Raw genomic sequence first — 12,906 nt, 5'->3', positions numbered from 1 at the left:
CTGGGCAAGTTACTTAACCCTGATTGCCTCAAAAAAAAAGTGAGTCAAAATATATAAGGAAGAGAATGGATACTGTTAAAAGCTGAGATGAAGGATAAGAGCACCATATTTTAGATCTGTACAGCCTTGATAGTAACAAAATAGATAAGGAGTCCTGAAACTATAGTGCCAAATTGCTTCCTCTTTTCCTGTGTTTCCTGCTCCCCTCTCTCTTTCTTTCTCCTTCCCTCCTTCCTTTTCTTCCTTCCTTTCCCTTCTTTCTTTCTTCCTTCACATCCCTTCCCTTCCCTTTTCCTTCCTTCCTCTTCCTCTTTCCCTTCCTTCCATCCTCTCCTTCCTTTACTTCTTTGTGTACAATAAGGAGTGTTATAGCGGTGATTCCCTTCACTTGTAGGTTAGACCAGATAACTTTTGAGGTCTCATCCAACTCAAATCCTGCAACTCTGGATTATGATCACAGTATACACAATTATTTATTACATTATTTGACTCTGTTCAATAAATATTATATAGAACATAATGCCTGACACTGGAGAAGATACGAATTTTAGGTAAGTCAAAGATGCTCCCCTCATGGGGCTTATAATACTCTAGGAAGATAGGATACATACACACATAACTGTCCTTCTAAATGGTACATGATAAATGTCTGAGACAAAATGCTACATAAGAGCCCAAAGGAGGATACAGGAAGGGTTCATAAGGTGGCATTTTGGTTTGGCTTAAAAAAATAGCTTAGGAATTAGGAGGTTAATAGAACCCATAAGGTTGTGGTGACAGGGAATGGAGGGGAAGCAACAGAAATAAAGGTATCAGTGAAATTGAGATGACTTGGTAACTGATTGTGTATTAGTCACCAGGGTCATTGATTTTTCATTGAAATTTCTCTGGGATTTTTCATTTTGCATTTATATGGTGAAAACCTATTCGAGGTATTTGTTATATCAAACCTAGATTGTGGCAATAGAGTATTAACTGGGCTCCCTGCCTCCAGTCTCATCCAGTTGATCTTGTATAGTGCTGACAGATTAATCTTTCTGAAATAATAATTGTTTTATTTAATTCCCTCTCAAAATGTCCAAATATTCTCTTTTTCTACTGTAATAAATGACATTCTTGAATGTAAGGACCTGGTGTATTACAAAGACCGCTGTATTTGGCATCAGAAGAGTTCTGGCTTTACCACCTTTGTAACTTTAGGTAGGTTATATTCTTCCTGATCCTGAATTTGTTTGTGGTGTTTTGTGCCCCAATTTATGCCTGTCTAAAACCTTGCTAATACATGTGCTGTATATCTCACAGAGCTATTGGAGGATTAAAGGAAATAGTATATCAAGTGCTTTGTAACTAAGCCATTATGTAAATATGAATCTTTATTCTGGCCATATTTTCTCTACACCTACTATTCAGTCCACTAAACATACCACATTTAGGCAAGTCTTTTTTGACCTCTGAATCTTAAGAGTTATACTTTTTCAGTCTGAATATTTTCCTTGTCTCTTTCTTCCTTCCCCATCCCCTGCACCATCACAGTCCCAAGCATTCTTTGTTGTTTTGTTTATTTTATTCCATTTAAAATTTTTTAAATTAATTTTTATTCTGAAATAAACACCAAATAAAATAGACATTTTCATATTCCTAGTAGAACAGAAAAAGAGGATTATACCCAAAACTGTGGATCTCTATTATATACAGCTTGCTTTTCTTTTTAAATATATAATAAATACCTGTAGCTTACAAAGCTGTCTTATTTTTCTATGATTCTTTCTGGCCTTCATTATGTTCTCTCCATATTTTTTTAAAAAGATGTTTCAGTTACCTAATTTTTTTTCCTTTTTGTCTGCTTATTGACCCCATCCCTTGTCTTCTACCCATCTTGCAGTTGTGAAAAAGGAAGAAAAAAACTCTTGGATCAAGTATTCATGGTCAAAAAAAACAAATTTCCACACTGGTCATGTCTGGAAATGTACATCTCCTCCTGCATCTGTCACATTCTGTCAAGAGGTGGGTAACATCATTCCTCAGAAGTCATGGCTGACCACTGCTTTGATCAGAGTTGTTGTCTTTCAGGATGGTTTTTCTTTATAATGGTATTATTAAATGAATTGTTCTCTGTTTTTAAAATTTTACTTTGAATCAGTTCATGTAAGTCTCCTTAGAGTTCTTGCAGCATTTCTTATGGTACAGTAATATTTACAGTAATATTCCATTATATTTATATGTATATTTTTATATGTATTTTAAGTAATATTGGTAATAATGGACATCCTTTCTTTACTCTGATCTTTTGGGAAAGGTATCCAACTTTTCTCTGTGTCAGATGATGTTTGCTCTTGGTTTTTGAATAGATACCATTTTCTATCTATATTTTCTAATATTTTTCAGAGGAAAGGGTATTGAATTTTGTCAAAAGCCCTTTCAGGGTTTTTGATATAATCATGTGGTTTTAATTATTTTTGTTATCAATATGGTATATTATGGTTATAGTTTTCCTAATATTGAACCAACTTACCTCTTTTTATAGTTTATTTTTACCATAGACTTGTCTGAAATCACAATTTCTACCTGTTTATCTTTTCAGGTGAACTAAAAAACAATCGATTTTGCTTCTTTCCATCATTTTAAGTCTATGTGAATCTTTATGTTTCATTTATTTCTGGTCTATTGTGTTGTTGGATTCGACTTTCTAGTTCATTCTACTATCTTTTTTCTGTTTTATGGGTGATTTGTTCCCCTTCATCTTCATAGTTATGATTGTTACTTGTTTATGTACTTGCATCCTGCCCTCTGTACTTTTCCCTCTCTTTGCCTTTGGTCCCCTCCTTACAAAGAAGAACACATGGTGAAAGAGAATGAGTTGGCCTAATGACTGGTCTATAAATGATGTGATTTCTTTCCACTCTGTTGCCCTTCTCATTTGGACCTACTCCCTTATCTTAGGTTTTTATTCTTTTAATCTTCCCTGCACACTTTCCCTCAGACGGGGGGGAGTTTGTTTTGCTCACACCTACTCTGTCCCCATCCTGCCCTTACTCTTAAGCCTCCTCCCCACTAGTTCCATGATGAACTTAATGTCTTTTTATACTATCCTCTGTGTATCTGGGTTTTCGTTTTTCTTTTGTCTTGTTTAGTTAAAAGTGAGGTGTATGGGGTACCTGTTACCCCTATTCTTCCTCCATATTTGTCTACTCTTACTGTCCTGAACTCCCATTAGGTGAGATAGTAAGTTTTCACTTTTGTCTTTCTTTCCTCTCTATCATATTCCTCTGTCCTTCCGATTCTTTTCTCAGTGCCATCAAAATAGAATAAAACAATCCCACATCCCTGTCTGTGTTATAACCCTTGAAGTTATGGGGCATCTAGGTGGCACGATGGATTAATGCCAGGTCTGGAGTCAGGAAGACTCATCTTCCTGCATCCAAATCCAGCCTCAGACCTCATTAACTTTGTGACCCTGGGCAAGTCACTTAATACTATTTGCCTTAGTTTCCTCATCTGCAAAATGAGCTGGAGAAAAAATGGTAAACCACTCTAGTATCTTTGCCAAGAAAATTCCAAATAGGGCCCTGAAGAGGAGGACGTGACAAAAAAAATGCCTGAACAAGAAAAACTCCTTAAAGATATCAAGGTTCTGAGGGGATACTTTTCAGCATATAAATAATTCGTTTTCATATAATCCCTTCTAGTTGTTCAAATGTGTATATCAAAAGCATACTGTTCAGCCTTTCATCAGAAGTGCTTGCAAATCCACTATTTTGTTAATGGCCAATTTTTCCCTTATAATATTGTTCTCAGTTTTGCTGGATATGTTATTCTTGGTTGAATGTCTTTATCTTCTGGAATATCATTATTCCAAGCTCTCCCCTTTTTAAAAGAAGCAGCTTCCATATCTTGTTAAATTGTGGTACTTGAACTTTTCCGTTTTGGCTATTTGCAGTAATTTTTCTTTGACCAGAAAACTCTGAATTTTGACTGTCGGTCCTGGGACTTTTAATTTTGGGATTTCTTTCAAGAGATAACAATAAATTTAAAAAAATTTACTTTGCTCTTTGGTGCTAAGAGATTTGAGTAGTCTTCTTCAATCGTGATTTCTGATGGAAACCAGGCCTTTTTTTGGTCTTACTTTTTAGGTAGTATAGTGATTCCAAGATTGTCTCTCCTTGGACTTTTCCAAGTCTTTTTTTTTTTTAAGCAATTGGGGTTAAGTAACTTGCTCAAGGTTACATGGCCAGTTATTTCTGGGTGTGGTGCTAAGTGTCTGAGCCCAGATTCGATCCCAGGTCATCCTGACACTGGAGCCGGTGCTCTTACTCGCTGTGCTACCTGGCCGCCCCAGGTTTGTTGTTTTTAATAGAGTATAACTTAAGGGTTTTTTAAAATCTGTTTTTTCCCCCAATCTTTTGATTTTACTTTAACATTTCTGACTGTTTTATTGTTTTCTTTTTGACCTAAGTTTCATGGAGTTAAATTCTGGGTAAGACTTACTATTATCTCTTCTAAGATAGTAATTCTCCTTGCCATCCTTTCCTACCTACTTGTCATTTTGCATCTTTTGTTTCAGTTTTTCTAGATCCTTCTCTATTTCTTGTGTCTAGGGAATTCTTTTTTTCTGGGTTTCTATCTGGACTTGTGGAGTTACTCTTTCTGGACCTCTTGGACTTTTAAAAATATTTTTGTCATTGTCTTTGGAATTTTTAAGCACTGGGAATTTAAAGTATTTAATATTTGCTAATTTAGTAATATTTATTAATTTTATAATAAATAAGTATTTGGAATTTAAAGTATATTTAAAGTATTTTGTCATTGTGTTTGGAATTTTCTTATCTTTACTCACACCTTTAGCATTTGTTTCTGGATTGGGGCTTAGTGCTTGAGTCAGTCTGTTCTCTCCTGTATTCTTGGATGGTCTGGGAAGGACCCATGTGTTCCTGAGTGCAGTGCCTAAGGCTAATAATGATGATGATAATATTAATAAGAATATTATCTAGCATTTATACAGTGCACACTATGTGCCAGGTACTAAGGTGCTAAGTGCTTTATAATTGTTATCTAATTTAATCCTTACAACAACCCTGGGAGGTAGATGGTATTATTATCCCCATTTGATAATGATTTGCCCAGAGACACACAGCTAATTAGTGTCTTAGGCTGGATGTGAACTCAGGTCTTCCCGACCCCAAACCCTCTATCTATTGTGTCATCTAGCTATCCTACTTCCTTCAGAAATTGTCTGACCTTGTCTCTTGGTTCAGTTGTGGGACTCCTGGGTACTGGGCTGGGTAGGTCTGCCTAGGTATTTGACAGGCCCTGTCCTTTGTTGAGACTATTACCTGATTCCTCAGTTCTGGTACTCTGGCCCTCTCTCTTCTTCTGGGACCTGGCTGTTTGCTTCTTTGCTTCTTATCATCCCTGTCTTCCCTTACTAAAATGTAAACTCTTTGAGGGCAGGGGCTACCTTTTCCCTTGTATTTGTCTTCCTTGGGATGACTTAGCACAGTTCCTGGCACATAGTACACATTTAATAGATGTTTGTTGACTATAAGAAAAGTTAAAAAAGTTTTCACCTTAATGATCTTCAGGATTTCTGTGATGAGGCACCATCATCATTTCTCCTTTTTTTTTTTTTTAATAATAATGTATTATATGGGTGAGAAATTTTTATTTTCTTCTTTTCAAACAAACCTGATATTTGCATTCTTTCTGACATGCTTATGACAGTCTTTAAAATAGGCCTAAAGGAAACCACACTTTGCTCCTTTCACAGGAAACCTGGATTTTGCCTATTAGTGAACATGTTTGGGGTTTGAGGTCTTTCCCACACATGTGGTAACTATAATAGGAAAGCACAACTCCTGTACACTGACCAGTCCACAACATGGGTGTTACATATTTTTATACAGAGAGCACATCTGTGTACAAACATATACAAGTTTATTGATCTCTCTACAGACTACAAGAATTGTGATAAGTATAGTCACAACTGCTGAGTGCAACAGAAAAATAGTAATTTTTCATATTCTGAAAAGATGCAAAAATTCTGAAGATGAAAGAAAGGTACATCAATTGTCATTGGTTTCTTAATTTTCTAGAGTAAAACATCACATAAATACTAAAAAGTATAGATTCTTGGAATTATCAGTCCTATGCACCACTATCCATCAAACTCCCCCGGGGTCTCCTTTTCTGGCTTATATAGTTGTAAAGGGTGGCAGGTAAGGGAAGGACACTAGGGGCACTGATGAACAAAAGGTTACTTTATCATCTTGCCTCTGTGACTCACTGCACCTTTTTATGGGTCTCAGTTTCCTGATAAGAAGATAATAAGCTGCAACTTTTGGGAGGGGAGGGGTGATTGCTCTCTTGGGGGGCATTCAGCTGTGATGAATACAATCTAGTGCTTAAAGTCCTGCATAGTAATCAGTCATTGATGTGGACACCTCAATGGTCATTATGGGCAGGTTAGGTAGCCCATGGCTAGTCCATTAACCGACCTAGGCTGTTCACCTTTCCTCTGTTCTTTCTGTCTTGACTAGGACCAGTCAATGTGGATAGTGGCAAGGAGGATCACCTAGGGGAGGGTTGGCCCAAAGTAAAATGATAAAGCCAAGAACACTAGGTGTTTCTTCTCTCTGAACTCTTTCAATCCATTGGGTGCCCTATGTTTGGGCACCTAGGGTGGCAATTGAACCAATATCTTCTTGGTAGCACCCTAAGGTTTGTCTTTCTGTGATATTTTTTATCGCTTCTCTCCCATTAGAATTTATCTATTTGCTACCCATGTCTTAGTCTCTCATTGATTTATTCTACTAGTTAATAGCTAGAGGATTTGATAATCTCATGCTTGCTAATATGTCATCCCTCAGGTACAATTGGGGAGCTAGAATTTCATTCCAAATAAATGTCTACAGGTGTGAATTCTAGGCTTTGGCAGGCAAGTGAGAACTCATGATACTCCTAAAAGTATGCAGTATAGTTTTCCTACTTTGCCTGCCCATAGGGTAGCCTACAACTGGGCCTGGCAGCTTGCACCTGGGGCAGGAGGAGGGAACCGGCAATGTGACAAGTTTTGGATGCCACAACCAGCAAGACTCAACTTGCCTGTTTCTTCTCTGAACAGTCTCTTGCCATCTTCCCCCACGTAAATGAGGCCAGAGCCCCCAGTATACAAATATACTCCCGATTTCCCTCAGAATAACAGATCATAAGCCATTATGTACCTTTTTACTATTGCTATATATATTTAGACACTCATACTATATGAGTGTGAACTTCCATGTTATTCCTTCTGTAGCTAATAAGGACCTGTGTCAAATATGTATAGTTTTGTTAGCTTTATGACTAAATGACTAAAAATAAAAGTTCTGCATGCTGAAAGGGATTCCCAAGGAACAGGAAGCCCTACACCATCTGATAGCTGGGTCTGTATCAAATCCTGTAGATTATAATAATGTTAGTGCTACTTTCTAAGGACTAAGAATAAATGAATGAATAGGCACAAAACAATAAAAAATGGGGACAGCTAGGTGGTACAGTGAATAGAGCACTGGCCCTGGAGTGAGAAGGACCTGAGTTCAAATCCAGCCTGAGACACTTAACATAAAAACTAGCCATGTGACCTTGGGCAAGTCACTTAACTCCAATTGCCCTCCAAAAAGCAAAAGAAAAGAAAAATGAATGACTAATGGTAAAGTTTATTGCTCATATCAAATTGTGACCAAGAGAATAAATCCTGTATTCCTTTCCCACTGTTGTGTGGGACCTTAGGAAGGTCTGCTTTCTTCAGGAGTACTAAACAGGAACTATTTCTTTTGAGACCCAATCTGGAGATTAGGTCAATAACTAGACAGAAGGCTGGAGTTACAACTGCCTTTTGTGATGCTACCTTTGGGCAGTTTTCATGGAAACTCAGCTACCAGGAGTGTCTCTTGATGTCCTAGAAAAGGGTTCATTTTCTAAAGGAAAGATATTCACCTAGGTCAACACAGGAAAACAAGTATTCAAAGTAAAACCCTAATGAACATCATCATCTCCTTGAGATTTCTCTGAATGATAAAAGCAATTAATGCAATAAAACTATTAATTTTGACTCCACTGATTAGAAATTTATGGATTGAAGTTTACTCCCTGCTTTAAGAAAGTATTTATAAACAAGATGGGGGATCATTTAAATACTTAAGAGGAGGCTTGTCAAGCACTTCAGAAGCTCTGGTCTACTTTCAAATGATCTCCTAAATTACAAATTACTCTCAATTACTCATTAAAACAAAGACATTAAAGAGCTCAGCTAAGTAACACTTTGTTAACCTCTTTCTAGTTAATGAATATATTACATACTCCTTATAAATACTCTATAATTCTGATATTTGAGGAATTCAGACAGGTTTTCTCCTGAATTAGTATGTATAGCTTTCCATATGTGAAATATCAGTAATGATTTACTTATGGAATAATTTAGCTTGGGTCTACAGTATGTATGTGTGGGGTACAGTCTTCTTGGTAATGAGGCAGTTGTCAGCCTGCACTTATGCACACATTATAATAAAATAAAAATTCTCAAATCAGGTAGCACAACTAAACTCAGATCTTTTGGGTTGTTACACAAAATGACCTTGTCATTCATCAAGTGAGGTGTTGTCCCCTTTGGTTGAAGTCTAACTTTTCTGAATTGTGGATTTTTTTTAATAGAAGATGAATTACATAACTGAAAATTAACTTAAATATTGAAATAGCATCTCCCTGGCCATTAGTGTGGGAACAAAATGAATTTTTTCTTTTTCTTTAAGGCATGAAGAAAGAGGCTGTTTTTAGGCTAGTCTTAGAAGAAATAGAGCCCAGGGGAAACACTAGGTAATCAACATTCTGGAGCCTGGAATTTGGTCTTCCATCTGGGCCTCAACACAAAAGAAGTTTGCATAATATGGATTGATATTGTAAAATGGGTTTCACTGTGATTAAAAGGTCAAAATGGCTTTGTGTAGAGGAAAAAAATGAGTGGTCTGGGACTTAGGAGATTTGGGTTCAGTCCTGGTGCTCCCTCGTTTAACCTTAGGAAGATGAGTTACTTCTCTGGGTCTCAGTCGGAGTCATTAAAAACCAAAATGAGATTGAAAATACATCGTTACCTACGAATTTGGGGACAGAGGAAGAACTGCCTAATTTACTCTCTCTCACCAGGGCCTAGGAGGGGAGGACAACCAAGGAGAAGAAAGGCGCTATTTCTTCCCATCACTTCGACTCTGTGAACTTTGGGGAGCTCTGATATCAGGGGAGGAATTTTAGCCCCATAGAGAACTGAACCTGGAGTGAGAGAGATTTTTCTGACTAGAGGACCTCAGGTGTCAGGATCTACAGCCAGACTGCTCAGCACTGTCTTACTCTGGGGATAAACTTAGCAATTGTAACTCATAACATGGAAAACTACAGAATCATCCATAGCACCTGAGGTCACCTGCAACAGCAGTGTGTGATGAACGAGGCATTTCCCAAGACACCTCCCCCTAGGTTGTCAAAAACAGGACTGTCAGATTAGGATGGTTGGTTACCTGGGCTATTTCCAACCAGGGCTTCTCTGTTGTGACATCACTGTTTTGTCTAAAACCCTGGTAATATCCACAAGGTTAAGTGGCTGGTTGACATGAGCAGGAATGCCAGTGCCCGTGGGGATGGGGTGGAGATGGATGCTGGTGCTCCCACACTCACCCACAGAGCAGCATGCCAAGGAAGAAGAAAATGGTAACCTTGCCAAACTCCTTCAAGGACGCCATCCTGGCCAGAAACAGCCACTCATGTTGCTGCCGCCTCAAGAAAGAGTAGCATGAAGGCTTGATCGGTTCCCCCATCAAAATAGGTATTTTATTTCATCATAAAATGAAAAGTTCAAACTTTAAAATCATAGTTTTTGCTGAAGCATTTTCACTGCTAAATTTGTACAGTAATGTTGGTTGACATTTGAATGATTTCTTTTGGGGGAAAGCTGGTGGCTGACATTTTCAGTTGTACATTTACAAAGTACCTCTTATTTCTCTTAGTCAAAATGAAAAGTGTATATGAATCTCAACATCCCCAACTTAGATAATTTAGAAGGAAGCCAGGAAACCAGGTCCTTGAACTTGATGATATGGATGCTGCATTACAGCTGCCAATGCACTGTGCAGACTAGGATTCTAAGTTTCCCAAATATTTCTACTATTTACAATTCACTCATCTCAAACACACATCGCCTGCCCCCCACCCTCTCCCCACTCCCCAGGATCTATCACATCAAGGCAGTTCGTTGGTCTGGGGAGGTTCTAAGAAGTTCCCACCTAAAAAATAGGAAACATTTCAGGATGGGGACAAATACTATGACCTGAAATTACTGCCTCCTTCAAACATCTCAATCCTTGACAAATTTTACAGTGTTTGTAGGAGAAGCTCTGTTGCATAGGAATTCATGGGGCATCCCCATTAAGAAACTAATTTGAAATCTCACTTTCTGGCTGTGAAAATGACTAAGCCTTAGAGAAAAGAATTAATTTTTAAATAGAAATGGTAATTCTGTTTTTGCAAACACAATAAAACCTTGATTAACCAGACTCCCAACTAAGGAGCTCCCTTAATTAACTGGCATTTTAGAAATTGCATTCCACTTTCAGGAAAGGGAAAAAAATCACAAGCAAACTGATGGAGATCAAGGATTTAGTTTAAAAAAATAAGCCATTTTCTGGAGGTTAAAACAGACTCAACCCATTATGGAGGCAGAGTCTGGAGACCTCAGTTCTAGTGCTGCCATTAACTGTCAAGATTGGTCTGAATATAGACTTCATTTTTTCCTGCCTAACTTGTATAAAATGAGTGAGGCCTATCATTGATCTTATTTTTCTGTGTGGATGCCTAAATATTTTTTTCTTTTTCTTTCAAAGAGATCTGATTTTGGGGTGGGGGTGGGGTCTGGCCTTTATAGGTTCAAGGCTGGTTTGAAATGATGTTAACTTTACTACTGTGACTTTGGGTCACTTCCCTCCTTTGAACCCAAGCTTGGACTTGAAGACCTCCAGAATCCCTTCTCCCTTTGACTTTCTGTAACAATCACTGATGCTTAAAATGATGACTCTGAGGTACTTAACAATAGGATTATAGAATTTATATCCAGATGAGATCTCTTAGCTCATCTAGCCCAACTTGAGCATCTTATAGATGAGGAAACTGAGACCCAGAGAGAAAATGACTTGCCCAAGGTCACATGGGTCATAAGGAGCAAAGCTGGTCTTTAAATCCAGGTTTTCTGATTCTCTCTCTCCACTACAGCATGGCTTACAGGATCCCCAATCCTAGTCTCGTTCAGTATCCCATACTAGGAAGTGGTTTTCAACTGTAAGTATTGAAACAAAGGATTTTTTGGTTAAAACCTCAGCTGGAAGATTGAAAAAACCAGGATATCCGTCCCATGTCTTGAATGCTCTGGTTAATCAGTATTTTACTGAGTCACACAAAACAGATCAGTTAGGTCTTTGAAAAGTGGCATTTGGGGTGGTCAAGAGCTATTAAGGACAAAGGGCTTGCTGGGTTTTATTTGTCATTTACAAGGGGATGGGTAAACGAGAATACGGAACATTTTACACATGTTCCAACCCCTCTGAAACAACTGCTGAGCGTGTTTTCACCTGCTGAACTCCCAAATCTAACAAAATGGCTGTGATAGCACAGGCTTACTTTCCAAACCTACCATGAGCTCCCAGCAGAATTTCCAAGCTAGGCTTTTAAAACAATAAATTCAGCTTCCTCTATTAGTTTCCTATTGGAAACTCACGGCCCATCCTGAGAAAGCAGATGAGTTTTAGTAGGGGATTGTTTCCTGCATGGGACAATGGCCAGATGTTACAACTCAAGAACTCTGAATAATGCAAAGGGCTTTATGGAGAGAATAGAATGTTAACCAGATTCTTGCCCATAAAAAGTCAATGATGTCATTAGTTCCATGAAAAATATAAGTTACAGATGAGAAGGGAACTCTGGTGGTTTTTCCCTCCTTAGTTGTATATAGCAAATATACTTGAAATGCATGGGCATCTTCTAATGCAGATTTTTTTTTAAATTGTAGAATTGGGCTGATCTTTAAAATAGTTTGCTTTGCTTACCATAAATCTTTTTTTTCTTCTGTCACAACATGCTTTTTTTTCTTTTCCTCTTAAGATGTTAATTTATCATGCAAAGGTTTTTGTTTTTTTATTAAGTGCATTAATGTTTTAGTTTGTACAGGATATTTTTAGCCAGAAAGACTCCCCGTGGTTCTTACACAGAATGCCTCAGAAAAACTACATGCCGAGATGACAGCTCCAGTCCACTTGGGAGAAGGCCAGTTACAACAGAATCTTGGAATGGACACTAGAAGACCAATCTAAGTCGGGGGTCCATTTTTGGGGTGACAACCTTCCCTGTTTAAGTCTCCCTTGTGGTAACCTCAGATGAATCACTGTGAAACCTTTCACAGAAGAAACTGTGGCTTCTAGCAGTTGAATGGTGATGTTGGGAATAAACTTTCCCTGAATGATGATTTCTTAGTGCTGTTGCAGTCTCTGTAGCATCCTTAAAACTGGTACCATTTCTTATCCTTATACTTCAGCATCAACTACAAAAGAAACAAAGTGTCAGTGAGTCAAAGAATTTTAGAACTCAAAGGGCCATTTGGGATCCAAAAAGGAACCTTTAAAAGGGCTCTTCAGAATTGATATATATTCCACTAAGAGATGAATCACACAGACCTAAACCAATCAAAACATGACAGCTTCCTTTATTTTGGGAAATAGCTGATGCTAAGGAGAGAAATTTGGATATTATCCCACTTAATTTCAGGAGACTCAGACTAAACAGATAAGACTTGGTCTTACAAACAAGGTCTGATTTTTCCCTCTCCACCACAACCACCTT

The 12,906-nt window shown here is 37.9% G+C and overlaps 1 protein-coding gene across 2 annotated transcripts in view; it reads right to left on the bottom strand.

The window, feature by feature from the left end:
* Positions 1–5,941: 5,941 nt before the first annotated feature.
* The window catches only part of STXBP5L (syntaxin binding protein 5L), a 423,473-nt gene continuing 416,508 nt past the window's right edge, over positions 5,942–12,906 (bottom strand). For both annotated transcript variants that reach the window (XM_069070001.1, XM_069070002.1), the window contains exon 28: positions 5,942–12,607. In XM_069070001.1, coding sequence (XP_068926102.1) covers positions 12,566–12,607 — 42 coding nt within the window. In that variant the 3' untranslated portion in view covers positions 5,942–12,565. The remainder of the gene's footprint in view (positions 12,608–12,906) is intronic.

This window comes from Petaurus breviceps, unplaced genomic scaffold, assembly GCF_028583685.1.
Source record: "Petaurus breviceps papuanus isolate PSGF00001 unplaced genomic scaffold, PetGlider_PUasm1.0 90792, whole genome shotgun sequence".
In the NCBI taxonomy this organism is placed as follows: Eukaryota; Metazoa; Chordata; class Mammalia; order Diprotodontia; family Petauridae; genus Petaurus; species Petaurus breviceps.
This window is presented reverse-complemented; position numbering and strand designations above follow the sequence as displayed.